The 18,470-nt window shown below is 40.5% G+C and overlaps 2 protein-coding genes across 4 annotated transcripts; both read right to left on the bottom strand.

Moving 5' to 3' along the window:
- Positions 1–1,504: 1,504 nt before the first annotated feature.
- napsa (napsin A aspartic peptidase) lies at positions 1,505–11,055 on the bottom strand. Of its 2 annotated transcripts, NM_001200478.1 has the most exon segments (11): positions 1,505–1,594; positions 1,822–1,883; positions 3,331–3,509; positions 3,755–3,853; positions 4,691–4,835; positions 5,534–5,656; positions 6,254–6,453; positions 6,548–6,666; positions 6,780–6,903; positions 7,477–7,636; positions 10,862–10,935. In NM_001200478.1, coding segments are annotated over 9 exon segments (1,197 nt in total). In that variant the 5' UTR covers positions 10,927–10,935; the 3' UTR covers positions 1,505–1,594; positions 1,822–1,883; positions 3,331–3,347.
- A 2,490-nt stretch (positions 11,056–13,545) lies between these two features.
- Positions 13,546–18,094, bottom strand: desi1a (desumoylating isopeptidase 1a). 2 transcript variants are annotated; one of them, XM_017481995.3, is made up of 6 exons: positions 17,899–18,094; positions 16,802–16,823; positions 16,591–16,660; positions 16,312–16,421; positions 15,974–16,096; positions 13,546–15,521 (listed from the first exon to the last, which is right to left on the bottom strand). In XM_017481995.3, the coding sequence occupies exons 1-6, from the start codon at positions 17,987–17,989 to the stop codon at positions 15,428–15,430; spliced, it is 510 nt and encodes a 169-aa protein (XP_017337484.1). In that variant the 5' UTR covers positions 17,990–18,094; the 3' UTR covers positions 13,546–15,427. The 2 variants fall into 2 exon arrangements, with proteins under 2 accessions (XP_017337484.1, XP_017337485.1); XM_017481996.2 differs by lacking the exon at positions 17,899–18,094 and adding an exon at positions 16,947–17,892.
- Positions 18,095–18,470: the final 376 nt, after the last annotated feature.

An 18,470-nucleotide genomic window follows, 5' to 3' on the forward strand; every position in this document is an offset into this window, starting at 1 on the left:
CAGACTCCAGTAAATCTCTAGTTACATGTCTTTTGATGTGGCCTGTGTGGGTGGAGCTTAATAGGATATTGCATGTGTGGTTGGGGCTTAATGAGATGTTGCATGTGTGGGTGGGGCTTAATGGGATGTGGTGTGTGGGGGTGGGGCTTAATTGAGATGTGGCATGTGTGTGTGGGGCATAGTTGGGTGTGGTGTGGGGGTGGGGCTTAGTGGGGTATGACATGTGGGTAGGGCTTAATGGGATGTGGCATGTGTGGGTGGGGTTTATCGGGATGTGACATTCGATTACAGATGTTATTTTTTATATTACTGACAAAAATTGTGAAGAAAAAAAAATATTTTACAAATAAATCAAGCTAACGGAGAGTTCATCTCCTTTCAGAACTGTCTGATACGTAGACAATCAGAGACTCTCCCTTTCTTCTGGCCTTTCTGTATAAAAACATCTGTTCTTCCTCCTAACACTCAAATTAAATTATCGTCTCACGTTACAGTGATCAGGGAAGTCATGTGATCAGGACAGGAGACGGCTGGACTCTCTGAACATGAGCGAGGCTTAAAAAGTCAAAGATTTACCTACATTTCAAACGAATGATCTTCACCGCTGACTCAGATAATAGTAAAGGTTATAAAAATGATAAAGACGTAGTTTGCCCCGTATTGATGTAGCGGCTCACTGTAAGTTAAAGCCAACAGGAAGCCGATAATAATGGGAGATATACATACGTATACATACATATATACATTATATATATATATACACACATTATATATATATACACACATATATACACACACACATTTCGCAATATTTTTTATTTAACTAAAAAAGAAATTAAGAACTTATTGAGATGTTTCAAAAGTCATAATAATAATAAACTAAAATTTTCCGATGAAACCTAATTCCGAAGTCTCACAGGACAAAAACTGTTAAAAAAAAAATCTGTTAAATAAAATATAAAATAAACCTTTGAAATACTGTGATTTTTTAATGTAACAGCAACAAAACTTAATTGTTCACCAATGAAGAAAATCTGAAACTGTTCTAAGGTAATCGATTAGATTAACAACGAGCTAGCATTGTTTTATTCATTATTAGTGTATAAAGCATTGACTCAGAATTATTTACACTGTAACGTCTCTCTGAAATGAAGGAAATTAATTTTTTCAGAAAATCCTTTGTGCTTTAGTGCTAAATCTGATACAAAGCAGATGGATATGACTGGAGGAGTTTAGAAGGCATATCATATGATGTAACTGACGATGGTTGAACATCAGGCTATCGTGGCACCGTGTCTTCTTCGCATCCTGAGAAGATGCTATTCATGTAATCTTTCATAGCAATTAAACTCTGGCTGTAAACTATAAACCCTGATTTTAGCACAACCAGCGGACGGACCGTGACAAGCTCGCAGTTGTTAAATAATCAACGCTGTATCAACCCAACAGTCGAATGGATCTCCTCCGATAACTAATCAGAACAAATTAAGACAAAAAACAAGGATTTGTTTTAATAAAACACACATTTCTTTATTTCAAGTTTCACAGCTGAAAGCCAGCGCAGTGCAAATCCATGTCTCAGTGCAACAATCAGCTAAAATATAATAAAAATTAAACATCATCATTTAGGTCTTTCTGGAAATGATGGAGCTTCAGTAACAATCTGTCAAAGCTAAACATACAGGAAAACTAAAAGACCTCCCAATTTCAGCAGCTCAAATGTACAGAGATTCAACAGAACTTTTAAACTGATTCACCACTTTTATTTTTTAAGAACTTGTAGCTATATAGAAAATATATAAAAATAAAAAAAAACATTACATTTGCATAGTTTTAGTCCAAATGCTGTACTTCTCTCATGTTCCTGGTTTCTTCTCCACTAGCTGTAGATATGGATAGAAATTAAGAGAGGTTTGGTGCGGGAACGACTGTTTATAGCCGTTACAATGTAACTGACAACAAGAACCAACTTGTTTACATTAAATGTAAATAAACAGATAAAAAAGATTTTTCGTCATACTTCATGACGTCGCCCAGGTGTAGTATTCAGCTGGAATTTAGCGTTTGTTTCTCCTTTTCTATAAACACAAAATTCTGAAAGCTGCCGGATTTTTTTGCAGGAAATTTTAACACAAGTTCTAACTGATGCTTTAACAGTCGACCCTGTCCTCAGATCACATCCTGGTTATTCAGACCTCTCATGATTGGACACATTTAAACACAGCAAAAAAGGAAATTAAAGCTAGCCAGGAGATTAAAGCGTGCTTAAGGTCCATGCGGTACTTTATTTATAATCCAAGTTCCAAGCTTGATGTTAATAATGAACATAATAGTTGAACCTGTGCTGGTGTTCGTCACGCGGTTTCGTTTGGTAGTGTGACGGAGCCGTTAACCGGACCTGTCTGACGCTCTTTTGATAACGTCGTCTCACACTTGTACTCTTTTTGGAAACTTTGCAAAATATTCAAACAGAAATGTAGGAGAATGAAACAGGAATTTGAGTTGACTTAAAAAAAGAAAACCTTTGTATTCAGGCTGAATGTGACTGGACATGATTAAACTTTATGATAAAAAAAAACAAGCTGATATGATCAGAGAAAGGATTTGATGTGTGTGTATGAAGGAAAAGAGAGTGAGACAACGATACTGTGCTGGTGTTTGTGAAATATACCGTCATTAACCTTATATTGTTTTAAGACTATATATATTGTTAAATTCCGTTTTTGGCGTATATTCAACTTTGTGAAAGGTTCAAATAATAATGGATTAATAATGTAAGCAAATATGGAAAAAATTAAATGGCAGAAATTTGAGTTACATTTTGGGTAATGCTAGATGTTACCCCACTGAGTTACCCCACTGAGCTGGCCCATTGAATTAGCCCATTGAATTAGCCCACTGATTTACCCCACTGAGTTAGTTTACACTTCGAGTTACACTTTGAGCAAACCACTGAATTTAACCCTTCATCTTAACCATTGAGTTACCCCACTGAGTTACCCCACTGAGTTACCCAATTGAGTTTACACTTCGAGTGACACTTTGGGTGAACCACTGAATTTAACCCTTCATCTTAACCATTGAGTTACCCCACTGATTTGCCCCATTGAGGTACCCTTTTGAGTAACCTTTTTTTTTTATTATTCCACTTGGAGAACCTGGAGTGAGCCGGTTTTTTACAGACTTAATTTTTTTTTTGGATCCATTTAAAGAGTTTCATTGAAAAGAAACACTGCTTAAAGAGTTGCTCAAATCTATGCGCCGTTTACATGCAAATAAGGAGAGAAATGTCAGAACAATGTCAGCACTCAAACACTTCTTATCAACCACCTCAAGGTTCACTGGAATCACTTGGCAGGAGCGAATCCCACTTGGTTGTTGTCTCGGTCGAAGACGGTGTAGAAACGGCCCATAAAAACATCTCCCAGGATCCACAAAGGACCAGCAGGGGGCGGTATGTCCAACGCCATGAAACCAGACAGACACACAGACACGCCCATCTTTGTGGACTGAACACACACACACACACACACACACACACACACACAGAGAGAGAGAGAGAGAGAGAGAGAGAGAGAGAGAGAGAGAGAGAGAAAGAGGGGGTTATGTTTACTGCACCTTAACAATACAACATTCTGAACTTTGTATCCAAGTCACACCGTCAACTGACAGCGTGAACTTTAATACGAGAAACGAGACTTCTTCTCGTCATTCAGACAAACAACAGCAGCACAGGAAACAGGAAGTGTGTTACCTTGTACACGTAGTCCTCTCCAGTCAGGTTGAACACTTTCCCTCCCAGATGGAAGGAAACCACCGGCAGTGAGGGAATTTTACTGCAGCTAATCCAGTACTACAGCGAGAGAGGAAGTATCGTTTAGTTTCCCTGTCTCTTCATCTAGGTGTACAGTTGTAAACTGTTGCGTGGTACAAAAGTATTGGCACCCCTGTACTCAATCCATCATGCGGCTATCATTTGGCTGGTGGTTTATTCTCAGTAAATGAGAAACAGGGCAACCAGAAATCTATTAACTGACCCTGATGAAGGATAGAAGACATTTAACACACACTGTGCAAGGACAAAAAGATGAGCTTAAACCAACACAAACAGTCGCTTGTAGTTTGTCCATTGTGGGAATGATGAGAAACATTAGTATGCTGTACAGCATTAGTACAAATGTACAGCCTACAACACGCTACACCATCTATACCCAACACTTCTGCTAAAAATGTATTGAAGTTTGTTGTACATGATACACGCTCAGGCTTCATACTAGCTTCGAGCTCAGATTAGATTAGCAAAGTGAGCTAGCTACGTAGACTCACCAGAGGCACCAACGAGACCTGCTACTTCCTTTTTCTTCCTAACGTCTCTACACATATTTAATGAGAACTAAAAGATGAAATGAAAACATGTTTCTATTTCCATTTATTTTTTGTGTGTCTAACAGTAAAAGGGAACAAACTGCAGAGAAGTAACGCAGTGAGCAGCGAACTGAAGAACGTCAGAGGAGAACAGTCTGAGGAATCGTTCGAGGAATCATATCGTTTGGATTTGTCATTACACCTCATTTGTATGGAATTGAGAAACTCATTTCATAAGAGGGTGTGTGTGTGTGTGTGTGTGTGTGTGTGTGTGTGTGTGTGTGCGTGTGCGTGTGCGCGCGCGTGCATGCGTGTGGTCGCTCACCTCCCCCATGATCAGAGGGACGGCCCCGATGGCTTTGTTCAGAGCTCGAATCTCCTCCACAGGCCCTGTGATCATGGACGTTCCCGAGTCGACAATCGCCTGGCAACCGTCCTTACACAGTGTCAGTGTGCTTCCCACCTCCACTCTGCAACAACACACACATCACACACACACCATATCAACACACACACATACACACCATCATACACACACTGTAACCCGATATCATCAGTTTTAGTGTGTATGAGTGCAGTGTTATTATAAACACACCCAGCACACACTAAACACTGATCTCAGATGTTTAATGCTCTTATCACTGTACTGATCTTTTATTTTCAGCAAAAATTTGTGTCTCCTCTTTCTGATATGAGCACTTATCTATCAGTCTGGCTTTTTAAACTCACTTCTTAAATTCATTTAAAGCATTAAACCGATTAACCTATTTTTTTTTTTTCATTAAAAAAAAAACACTGCTTTTACTCGCTGCTCGTTCTGTCAATGAAGTTCATTAAAAAAATCAGACTTAAACTTACCATGCTACACTGAGTGTTAGCTAAGATAATAAATATATATAAATTCAATAAAATGTTATGGAATTTATCTGTATTGTTAAATTTCTTTATTTATTGAAATTAATTTATTTATTCTTTAACTGGGAAACTGATTTGCACTGAAAACTGTTCATGGGCATGTGATGTGATGTCCGATCTTTGTTTCATCAGTGTTAATACGACTGAATAGTGTTGTCATGGTTACAGTGTGTGTGTGTGTGTGTGTGTGTGTGGGTGTGGGTGGGTGGGTGAGGTGGGGGGGGGGGGGGTGTAGTTCACAATCATTTCTTACGTGTCCATCTTGATCTGCCAGTAAGCTTTCCGGGTGACGTTCAGGTAGTGAAGATCTCCATCAAAATACTGCTTATCACAACCACCCAGCATCAGCTCCCCCCCGACCTCCGCTTTAGGGTCCCTACATACACATATACACACACACACACACACACACACACACACACACACACACACACACACACACACTTTAGGCAAAGCATTCCATCATGTGATCTTTGTCCGCCAAAAAAAGCAGAAGTGAAATTATTGAGTATTGAGCTACGGGGAAGTTTTGGGCAGGGGAGGGCCGGGCACGATGAAGACGACACAAAAACACACTGAGCTTGTTTATAAGTAGACCAATAATTGTGAAAAGTGTTGTTAAGTGCTACTTTATTTAGCAGTATGAACAAAGAGAAGTATCGACTGTAACTAATGGAGAGAACGACGGAGCTGGAAATCAAACTGCCGCCCTGTGCAGAGATGTAAGGAACCATGTAATATGTGGAACAGATAAAGACAGGGGGAGGTCTCAGAACGTTTTACTTTGGCGCACAGCACCAGTGTCATTTCTAGAACATAAAATTATAAAGAACTGAATAAACTCTACTCCAGAGCTCAGCAACTGGACCCAAATCACACACTAACGTGTAAACATCGTCTCCATTCAGTTGTGCCAGTTGCTTATCAGGAGTGAGGATCCTGACCACACCCAGAAGGTGGAGTGAAGCCGTACCTGTTGATGTAGAAGGAGAAGATGTTCTGCTGCAAGAGTTTGCCAGCCATGATGGAGTCGAATATAGGTCGGACTTTTCCCACTGACAGGATAGGATATGCCATGCCGAGCACGCCATCGAACTTCGCCAGGGCAAACACCACGCCTGGCTGCTTCACCGCCTCGGCAAACATCTGGTTCTGTACACCCAGACCTGCCAGCTGCGCGTACACATACACAAACACACACAATTACATAACAGCTTTAATCGTTATAAAATGTTAAACACATTCCATCAGAATGCAGGACATTCACCGTGACCGTGTCCTGACTGAAGAAACCGCTCAGACTTCCTCTGCCGTACTGGATGGAGAACTGAGTACCGTTCTGTACATACGTACTCGACTTCTTGGAGTCATATCGATGGTGGAGCCCTGAGAGAGAGAGTGAGAAAGAGAGAGAATTTATCCCTATGGGTGCCAATAATTCTATTAGATCTCTCTTATGGCGTTGGAGTCTCCTGTAGAGATCAGCTGTGTTTACTCACAGCAGGCCAGATCGAAGAAGGCGCAGTGGATGGAGGGAACCCACAGGTTGGAGGAGCCGGTATCAAACAGGACGGTGAACTCCTGCGGCGGAGTCCCGATGCTGATCACACCGTAATACTGAGCCTGAGAAAGTCACAGCAATATACAAGTTCATTATTCTCCAATAACGGCACATCCGCAAGTGTTTCCTCTTACACCACAGCACCTTCCCAACGATTAAACATTTTTACTTATTAAAGACTGACACCTCGTACATCTTATCCATTTATAGTTACTTTTTATTTTCAATGAAACAAGTTAGTTCCTGTTCTCAGTTACGTTACAGCACCTCTAAACAGTTGTTCCCTCACCAGCCCTCTCTTTATTCTGGAGACTCCTTCCATAAACAGCTCACAAAATATCAAGGATTACGCATGTTTTTTAATCTGTACACGTCCCTGTGAATGAGCTGTTACTATAGAAATGGTAAAGTATTAGAACGAGAGCATTAATATAAACCTGCGCTACTGCGGTTATAGAAAATCTATCACGAATGCCAGTGCTGTGGTGTAATACAGTATAAAGAGCGATGTCCAGGTCACCATGACGACACATTATGAATCAGTTAAAGGAACTACTGCCTCCAGGAACTACTGTGATAAAGCTTTGTTAGAGGTGTAGTGTAGCAGTCTTTGTCGAGGTGCTGCTGCTGCTTACGTCCATGAAGTTTGAGAGTTTCTCCACCGGACAATGAGTGGCGTCCGTGCTCCACGCCATGTCACTGCCTTCCTCCGCCTTCCACAATTTCAGCTGGCCCTGAGCGAGAGCGTTGTCCACCAGCATGCGGCGAACAGAGGGCATCCGCCGCAGAGGAATCCTGAAATACATCCAGTGTGAACACTTTTTTTGTGATGTGATGCGCTTTTTCATGATACGATTTTACAGGAGATAGTCATTACCATGACTTCTTACTTAATCACTATACAAAGAATCTGACTGGAAATTAAAAACAGAATGGTTTCTTGCAAAAATCATCAGATTTTCCTTCCTTTTCTTTCATCTTTATTTTACCAGGAAGTGGTAATGCACGAAATGCAACCAGACATACATACATGGGAGCCTGGATTGTAAAGAAAGGGTCCCCATACGTCCCATATATATAGCTGTGAGTTTGTCTCACCCTGCCTGGTTTCTCTGTCATCAAAGCGAATGACACGGGAGAAAACGTGGAATGTCTTTAAAGACCTGGTGCCTGGAAATCTTTCCACTCCAGTGTCAGCATGCCAAAGGCTTACTCTTGCTTCTCCTTTTGACTTGTACACTCCTGCCAAAATCAGCAACCCAGTGTAGGCTTGCACGTGGGGCACATCCAAATCTTTCAAATTGGCCCCATACACGCGCCTCACCGCTAAGTTTGCCATCTCAAGTATATCCTTTTCAACTGGTGGTGTTACGAGAGCTCACATGTTGACGTTATGTCTTGGACATGGCTGACAGTATATCCGGTGGGGCCGGGAACCATTTTGATGACATTAGCATCATTGAGTCTACCTGTCGTTCAAGTGGGACCATAATAACTTCACATTTTTGGAAGGTAACGTGTCCGCTGGTGGTTGAGAGACAACAGAAGGGTTAACACTAAGAGTCTCAATCTCATCAGAGGAAGATGCCTCATAATCAGGGTCCGCCTCAACATTATTGTCTGTCTCAGACACATTCTCTTCTATTGCTACGTCGCTTTCACTGTCAAAGAACTGTGACAAACCCAAAATGGAGGTCCTTTTATTGTTTAAAAAACTGCTTTCCTTATGAAGCTACAAAGAACATAGTGGAGAGTACATTTTTTAATCTATAATTGATTATGCTGACCTTGTTTACGTGCATGCAGCTTCATCTTTATTAAGGAAACTGGACTATGTGTGTATGTGTGTGTGTGTGTGTGTGTGTGTGTGTGTGTGTGTATCGATCATGCAGCGTTACACTTTGTTTGTGGTGCAGATTCACGCACTGAATACTATATGAATCATTGGCATGGACATCTTTGCATCATAGGAGGAAATTGCATATGTATATATTCATTGCTAAGGCACTTCTAGGTAAACTGCCCTTTTATATTTCTAATCTCTTAACGTTTTATACAAATAGTTATTGTACTAGATCTCAGTCACACATTCGGTTAAAAGTCCAAAAGGTTTACTCAGAATTTGGCAAACATGCCTTTTCTTTTTATGCTTTTATACAGCTTCTGAAAACGGTGTTAAAGGAGTCTTGTAAGTGCTTTTCTTGATTTTACTCTTATTGTTTTCTGTGATTATCTCTGTGAGAAACTGTGTGCTGCCGTCTTGACCAGGTCTCCCTTGAAGAAGAGATTGTAATATCTCAAAGGGATCTTCCTGGTTAAATAAAGGATAAATATACTTTTTTTTTTTAATTTAAGAACCTCACTGACAAAAAAACCTTTGCTTGGAGGTCATTTTCAATTGAGACAGAGAGATCCCACAGAGCATCAAGAGAAATGGTTTAGAAAGCTTTCTCCTGTTTGCTCCTCCCCTATGCTGGGTGAACTATCAATGTCCTCGCGAGAATGATGTTTTCCCCTCCCCCATGTCATGTGAACCATCAGTGGTACTGCGAAACTACCGGTATAGTTATGTTAGATTAGAACCCTAAAGCAGAGGGAAGTTTTTGAAGATTATAAAATTGTGTAATAGTGACCTCAATATCATCCTAAATAGATTTGTGTAAAATTGTTTTACATTTCTTACGTTGTTTTATACAGCTAAAACAGCCTGAGCCCAAAGAACACTAATGCTACAAAAGGTGTACAGGACACTGAAAACATATCATCATGGTAATTTTATGTTTACGCAGTTGTCAACATTAAATTAGGGGGAAAAAATCCATTAAATAAGAAGCCAAACAAAATATGATGAATTATGTATTCAGAGGCGGTAAACATTGAATGGGGTCAAATCGACCCCAAAGATAATAGGAGGGGCATAGTCAGAGTTAAACTGTGAGTAGGGTCATGAATACAGAACAACTGAATTTTCAACTGAGTCACAGGTCTTTAGATCAGAGGTGTCCAATCTTATCCACAAAGGGTCGGTGTGGGTGCAGGTTTTCATTCCAATCAAGCAGGAGCCTCACTTGATTCCAGCTGTTTAATCAGTGAGCTCGGCTTGGTTAGAATGAAAACCTGCATCCATGCCAGCCTTTTCCAGATAAGATAGAACATCCAGGTGTCCATTCTTTTTTTATGTACTGAACCACAGCTTGATCAGGAACTGCACACTGGATCTGCTTGTACTTGTACAGTGACCTTCACTGAGTCGCTTTATAACGTTCACCTCAGAGTCGACTCTTTTACAAACGACACATCACTGTATATATTTTTGTTTTACTGCAGCCGAGCATGTCCAAGCCTCCTCACTTATTCCTGAAGTACACTTACTTTTCTATTACTTCCCCAAACAAGAAAAGTGATAAAATAATAACAGGGAACTGACAGGAGAGAGTCTGAAGGACAAGAGTCACTTTTCTGTCGCAGGAGGCGAAATAAAGAGAGACCCGAAAACGAAACTTGTTTGGTTTTTTTTTTTCTTTCCAGAAACAGAGTAGAGTAGTGAAACAGCGAACAAAGGCATGGACTTATGAACCTTTAAGACTGCTTTAATCACGAGAGCTTCCTCTAAATATTTTACATAAAAAGAGACAATAAAAGTGCAAATAAAGAGATGAGTAAAAAGAAGACATGCAGTTGGTGTGAAGGAGATATTACACAAGCAGACTTTGTGTTTTAATCCCAAACATACGATGCATTAATCAGAGTAAACACACACACACACAACCCGAGCTCCATTTTATAGTCTATTTATTATTTTATTAATCTTCATTCAACAATCATAATCATAAAAATGAAACCTCGTGCATTTCTCCTCCATGCATCGACTCTGAGCTTTTTAAATGAAATTAAATAAAAACAAAACAAAAGTTATATATATATATATATATATATATATATATATATATATATATATATATATATATATATGAGAGAGAGAGAGAGAGAGAGAGAGAGAGAGAGTTTTTTTTTTTTTACCTGATAATGGCGTCACTGCTCATAAAAAACAGCAATAATCCCTGAATCAGTCCGAGATTCTTCATGTTTACACCTCAATCCACCAGCAAACAAAGCGAGTGGAAGATTAAAGTTTGTGAACTCTCTCTCTCTCGCCCAGTATGACTGCACCCGAAGACTTCCGCTACTGCCTCTGAGCTTCGGAAAACTTCGGCCATTCTCGGCTGTGTCCGGTCCTGTCAGCGCTGATTCGAGGAACATCATCTCGTCTGTGATTGGCTGCTGATGATGTCAATCAAATCACACCACAGTGTTGCCAGATCCCACTCTATCAGTGTTTCAACGTTTTGTTCTTATCTATCATTTTGTCATTTTATGTAAATTAGATATTTATATATAATGTAGTTATTATATTATTTTAGTTAATTCCAAACTTTCCAAATAAAACTGCAATGCAGTGTGGGACTGAATTATTGGCACTCCTTATGGAAAATGAACACAAATTCAGATATGAAGAGAATAACACGTGCAATATGTCATATTTTGAAATAATAACGTATAATTTTTACCCCCTTTGATGATAATTTGTTTGCATTTGTTTAAAATATTGGTTAGGACTGTCAGTCATTTGGTGCCTGATGGAGAACCTCACCTGGACCTTCAACACCAGCTCCATAGCCAAGAAAGCTCAGCAGCGTCCCTGCTTTCTGAGAAGGTTGGGAAAAAAGCTTATCTCCTACCAGTCATCCACACCAATTTGCACCGTATCGGATCGCAAGACCCTACAGCGGATAGTGAGGACAGCTGAGAAGATCATTGGGATGTCCCTTCCCTCCATCATAGACATTTACACCACACGTTGCATCCGCAAAGCCACCAGCATTGGGGATGACCCCACACACTCCTCACGAAACCCGCCCCCCATCCCAACTTGAACATATATTTTTGAGACAAATAGGCAACAATTAATCCATTTAAAATAAAAGTGCTGAGGTTTTTTTTTTGTGGAAAACTGAAAATGTTGAATTTCTTGTGCACAATACACAAACATTTGCACATTTTATGAAGGGTGCCAATAATTCTGAAATAAGTGATATTTTCAGCTCAAAAATACAAAGACGCTGTACATCTTTATTTACTAAGATCAAATGTTTTCTTAAGTGGTGCAATTAGTTTTTTTTTTTTTTTTTTTTTGGGGGGGGGGGGGGGGGGGGGTAGCCCTATTTGTTTTCAAAAATATTTTGCGACACCTGCTGTTCACTGGAGAGAATAACAGCACCGGGTCACTTCCCGTAATATCTAACAGGGTTGGAGAGACGACCTGGGTCCACTACTCCATCCAGAACACTTTAAACCCGTCTATATACTGAGGTTTGTGCGTGTGGACGTCCTTCTTCACGTCACACCACACGGTTTCAGATCCTCAGAGTGTGATGCTCATTAAGCAATAATTTGCAAAACAATGTCTTTGTGTTTCATTCATTTCTGTGATGATTTGGAAAGGTGTTTGACATGATCATCTTGTTGAAAGCTCGCTCTAGGCTAAGTCTTAACCTCCTGGCAGAGGCAATCATTCTTGAGGCTGAAATGTCCTGGAAATAGAAACAGATGCTGTGATGTTTGTTGTTGGAAATCATTAAGACGTGTATTTGACTCTCATCTGTGTGTAAGCAAGGCAGCGTGATGTAAGTGCAGACTAATTAATATCTGACTGACTACTGTAGGCTCAATTATGCACCACTTTACTGTTTTTACACATATTTAAATAGTTCTTTCATAACATACTCTACATATATACATGTATATATAATACAAACTATGCAATTCATTGAACATTTAGGAGTCTGGCACACGGTGGCTTATGCACGTGTTTAGCACGTTCATCTCACACCTCCAGGGTTGGGAGTTTGCATGTTTGCCGCGTGCTGCAGGGGTTTCCTCCGGTTTCCTCCCCCAGTCCAAAGACATGCACGATAGGCTGACTGGCATGTCCAAAGTGTCCGTAGTGTATGAATATGTATGTTAATGTGCCCTGAGATGGATTGGCACCCTGTCCAGGGTGTACCCCGCCTTGTGCCCAATGCTCCCCGCGACCCTGAAGAAGCAGTATAGCAGTGGTTTTCAAAGTGGGGGCCGCCAGGGGGGCCTCAACAATTTGGTGTGAAAAATAAATAAATGTATGTTTTCTCTTTCTCACTCTCAGACACACACACACACACACACACACACACACACACACACACACATAATATCAATTCCTAATGTAAAGATGTAATTACTAAAAAAAAAAAAAGGGGGATATATTCAGAAGTCTGTATTTTTAATGTGTTTTAAAGACATCTTGTAAAAGGGGGGCCTCAGTCAAATGTTAATGCCATTTGGGGGGCCTTGCCCTGGAAAAGTTTGGAAACCACTGCAGTATAGAAGATGGATGGATTTGGGAGTCAAAAGATTCAGCTCTTATCAACAAGCTGATTTGACTCACTGAATCACAGCTGAGCGTGACGCCAACATTCAGTCCAGGAACTTGATACTTGAAGTTGAACTTGATAGAACAGTGATAATATAAATGTAAATACCAAATAACAAACATCTCATTATTATATAATGTAAATAGTTTTTCATTCTGTAAAATAAAATCAATTAAATCGGTTAATTATCAGTTCTTTAACTCTTAAAACCAATATAATGACAACCAAACATGATCAGAGCTGCTTCTCTTTATTGAGATGAATACGTTTGTATAATTTAATTATATATATTAAATCCAGACATATTATGACAGAGTACACATGTAACACATTGCGTAAATCATAACATCAAATAAATATTTATGCCAACATAATAGATCATTTAATTATATTATTTTTAATAAATAGAAATTGCAATGATAAGTTAAAATATGATGATAATAAAGTGACAAAGGTGTTCTTCGGTTAAAACCAAATCAGGCATCACAAATGACACTGCGTGAACACAAAACCAGGTTCTGACACCCTGTGAACGTAACGGTATGGTCCGTCCAGTCGTGCTAATCTTTGTTTTCCTTGGCTTTGCTGAAGAAAAAAAATACTGTAATATGGCAACTACAAACTTAAACACAAAGTGCAGTGACTGAAAACGGGAAATAGGTCAGGAGTTCAAATAATGTGCAAATAAATGGACAAAGATCAGTAGTTCATGAGAGATTTAACACTGTGTAACACTGAAAAGGATTAGAAATCACACTTCAAACACTAGAGGCTTCATTTACTAAAGATTGTTAGATTAACCATTTTAATTATAATTAATACTCGATTTAAAACCCATTTGCTGACTATAGGATGGGTTCAAACTGTAGTCACATATCTGAATATAAACATAGCTGCTATAAGATGTTTATTATGTCGTGTGTGTTTAAAGATGGCCAGCGCTGGAGCTCGTGTCAATGTTTCTAAGCCGTTTCCATGCCGAACCGGCTGCATTAAAAACAAGACAATGACTATTATGTCGATAATATTTGCTTGCAAGAAATTTTAATCACATTCAGAATTTTCTAAAAAATGCAGCATGGCTGAATCGTATGTGCCACAATCAGGGATTCATTTTTATACACACACAGATTATTATTAAGTACACAAGTCTTGCAGCCACTCTGTTACTTTTATATAAACACTCGTACCTGTGCCACACATACTTCCACATCAGTGTCACTGCTGTACTAAGAATCAACACCACCTGAATCATCACTGTGCTCCAATCAGAAGGCAGGAAAACGGCGGAAAAATTGTGTCCTTTACAATGAAGCCAATCCTATCATTCTTTTCACAAACATGGCTGATCAAACGGTCAGTCCAATCGAGGAAGTAAGTGATTTGATTGATTCATGTGATTTATCTCATAGCTGAAAATCGTAAGGGATTTGGTAGATTCTCTCGTAAATGTGTGAGATTTGAATAATTTGTCTGACTTCAACTGATTAACAATTTCCCTCATGGATTAATAAAGTACATAAATGTAAGTAATTTGACTGATATGAATGATTCAAGTCATTCATCCCATAGTAAACAATTGTAAGTGATTCAATTGTAAGTGATTCAATTGATTCAACTGATTCAACCCATAGTTAACAATTGTAAGTGATTCAACTGATTTGTCCCATAGTAAACAAATGGTTTGTATAATGGTGTCTGATGACACTGAACATGGTTTCTTACTAGAGTTAAATGCTACCCAGTGAAACAGAGACATTTGAATGACGTGGACGCACATCACATGGTGGTCAGTGGTTGTCCCACCCCCCCACCCCCCCACTCCCCAAATTCATGGATGGGGTAGACCTATGCCAATCCTGTAGTGTACAGTACAGTCAGTGGTGGTGGACCTGATGAAACGGCAGCTCGGTGTACAGTGAGATGGAGTAATGAGATCCCTGACTGTGGCTTCAGGACTGCAGAGTGAGGATCAGAGCCGAGGATCGGAGCCGTGTGTCTGTTCAGCATACAACTGATCCCCGAGTCTCAACCCAACATGACTGTTTAAACACAAACACAAGCTGCCACTGTGTGTGTGGGGGGGGGGTGTGTGTGTGGAGCTGGTGAAAGAGACCTAGCTGTGATTATTCTGGCTGTTGATAACACTGCCACCAGGGGGCGCAATGTGGATGGAGTCCAGGATCGGCCTCAGGACCTGACCAAACGGCCTGAGAGACACACACACAAGGTTGAACATATAATAATAATAATAATAATAATAATAATGTCATTGTGCTGTGAGGGTATCCTGAGCTCCTGTTTGTCTGATCTATAACACAGCTCTGGTTCTGACAACAGACATGTCACTGTGTGTGTGTGTGTGCGCGTGTGTGTGTGTGAAGAGAAAAAGTCAGACGATGTGACAGAAATTAGAGCTTCACAGCGTTTATTCTGGGAAGCTTCATCGGTTGTTGTGTGATCAAAGTGTTTATTACGGCACCGAGGGGCCGGAAACTTCACAGGATCACTTCCGAGTGCTGATAAATCACACCCCGGGTTAATTTTAGACCCGTGTGTCACTTCACAGCCACAAACGGATCAGAACACGCTGTAGTACATTCGTCTAATGCATAGTGTGTGTGTGTGTGTGTGTGTGTGTGTGTGTGTATGTAAGACATACGTGGAGAGCACTTCAGACGGCAGGTCTGTGATGTAAGAAGGAATCTTTCGGCCTGTCAGAAACTGAGCCACTTCGTTAGTGAAGGTGTTACAGTTATGCTCAAACAACCTGTATCTCTCCCCTCTACACACACACACACACAGGGAGGGAGAGGGAGAGAGAGAGAGAGAGAGAGAGAGATGACACAATTCAGTGAAATCTAACACACACCAACAGTAAAGTGTCACAACAGGAAGTGATTACAGCTCCAAAGTTGATTATTTTCCTACAATAGCAGAATACCCATGCATTTAAGGATGTAACTGTAGACCGTTAAGTTTTTCGACATGTGCATGCACCTGTATGTGGTTTCTCCAAGTGAGGACAGGTAGTCCATGAAGATCTCCTCGTTCACCTCCGTGTTGCCCAACTCCACTACTGTATCGGGTGGCCCGAGCATCGTCCCGCCCTGCAACACACACACACACACACACACACACACACACACACATACACACACACACACAAACACACACCTATACCTTAACTGTGTATTCCTGTTGTCTTCACCTGAGCTCACTGGCTCAAACTGCAGTCTGAGTGACGTCACACAGTGGGCGGAGCTAGGAGAGATTTACCGGAGGGCAGCTGGAGATCCCTACACCTCCGAAGAAGAACTCCTCTCCGAACACCACGATGGACGTGTGCCTGAGAACACACACACACACACACACACACAGAAGAGGCGTATAAATCCAGAGGCTCCACATTTCTATAAGGATATAAAGTTTATTTAACATTTATGGAAGGAGACTCCAGTGTCAGCATTGTTTGTTCGCCAGAACGTACCAAATTCCATCGAGCTGCTTCCCTGTAACAGAAAAAATAACAAAGGACATTGGAGTTAAAGCTCATCATGAATGTGTAGTATGTGATGCTGTGTGAGGCTGTTATCTACAAATGCTGTGCGCGTGTGTGGGGAGAGGGGTATTACCCTCATAACAGGGGGCATGGCCTAAAGTCTGAAGGCGGAGCTTGCACATTGGAAGTCATTCTGATGAGAATACACTTGCTCTTCCTTCTCTCTCTCTCTCCACCACAATCCCCTCCCTTTTGTTTTTAATTCATTTCTTCCCTCCTGTTCCAACTCTTTCCGTTTTCGGCTCCCTTTCTGTCTCTCCTACTTTCTTTTCCTTCTCCTATATTTCTATTTAATTTATTCTTTCTCTGTTCAACCTGCCTCTTTTTTTTCTCTCTCTCTCTCTTCTTTTTAATTCATGCTCTCCTCCATTGCTCGTTTTATTTCAATGTCTCACACTCTTTCACTCTTCTTTTATTCATTCTCTCTTCCGTTGCTCCATTCTTCCTTTTCTTTCCCTCAACATCTCTCTCCTTCTCACCCTCTCTCTCTTATTCTTTCTCTCTATCCATTCCATCTTTTCACCTTTATGTTTTCCTTCTCGTCCCTCTCGCGCCATTCATCCTTACCTATTTTCATTATTTTTTCCTTCATATCACTTCAATCAACAGGATATTTAACATTTATTCTCTCCATTCTTTTCAACCGTTCTTAAATATCGCGAGAGTTCCTGCCTCCACGAACTGTAAGCACATTCTAAATATCGCGAGACTTTGCGACATCGCCGTCTGAGGGGGGAAAAAACTCCAAAAGGAGACATTTTCCTCATCTGAACTTTTCACCCTGTACCTCCCGAGGACCGTGTTCCTAAAATAAACACTAAAATGTCGTTATTTCAGCTTGACATACATCATCACGAAGCTGATTTCACTCGTGAACGCACTCAACGCGACTTAAACGTGTTGCCATAGTGACCATCCTCCCAGAAAACGAACGGATTAGCATTAGCCGGTTATTAGCCGTTACATTACGCTAAGCATACTCATACAGATGAATAAGCAGAAACAGGTTATTTATCTCCGCTCACCGAGCATTATCGGGCTGAGCTGGCGCGCCATTCCCTTTGACAAGTCGTAAATATAAAGCTGGACGGAGAATGTTGTACTGTTTTTATCCATTTTTTCTTTTTTTTTCCTTTCTTTTTTTTGTTGCTATGCTGGTGATGAAAATGACCAGCAATCCACAGCCGCCTGCCGCGTCATTTTCCGCACCACAAGCCCCGCCTCCTGCGCTAGGATTGGACAGCACTAGTATTGGTCCGCCTCCTGAGACAGGATTGGCTAGTTATGCCTACTCTCAATCAGGCGATTGGACAGTCGGTTTGTCGATCACGTCACCTCCGCGACCGCTATGGAAAGGGAGAAGCTGCAGCTTGACTCACACTTCAGTTGACTCATACTTACTCAGGAATGAAATGAAGAAGAAGAAAAAAAAGAAAGACATAAAAGAGATTAGATCAGGTTGATGTATGACTGCCAGCTAATTATTACAGGAAATCTATATCTTAATGCGATACTGCGCTCTAAATCTTTCGAACATTACTGTAGATGAGCTAACCAGTGACGTGGACATAGGTTTTAGACATGGGGGGGCAAAATA

This window comes from Ictalurus punctatus, chromosome 12, assembly GCF_001660625.3.
Source record: "Ictalurus punctatus breed USDA103 chromosome 12, Coco_2.0, whole genome shotgun sequence".
Classification (NCBI taxonomy): domain Eukaryota; kingdom Metazoa; phylum Chordata; class Actinopteri; order Siluriformes; family Ictaluridae; genus Ictalurus; species Ictalurus punctatus.

Coding starts and splice junctions, on each gene's coding strand:
- napsa (XM_047158770.2), bottom strand. CDS start 10,926: ATGAAGAATCTCGGACTGATTCAGGGATTATTGCTGTTTTTTATGAGC. Junction 6,904..7,476: donor AACTCTCAAACTTCATGGAC/GTAAGCAGCAGC, acceptor TGACTTTCTCAG/GCTCAGTATTACGGTGTGAT. Junction 5,657..6,253: donor TTCTCCTTCTACATCAACAG/GTACGGCTTCAC, acceptor ATGTGTATGTAG/GGACCCTAAAGCGGAGGTCG.
- desi1a (XM_017481995.3), bottom strand. CDS start 17,989: ATGGATAAAAACAGTACAACATTCTCCGTCCAGCTTTATATTTACGAC. Junction 16,661..16,801: donor AAGCAGCTCGATGGAATTTG/GTACGTTCTGGC, acceptor GTGTGTTCTCAG/GCACACGTCCATCGTGGTGT. Junction 16,097..16,311: donor CTTGGAGAAACCACATACAG/GTGCATGCACAT, acceptor GTGTGTGTGTAG/AGGGGAGAGATACAGGTTGT.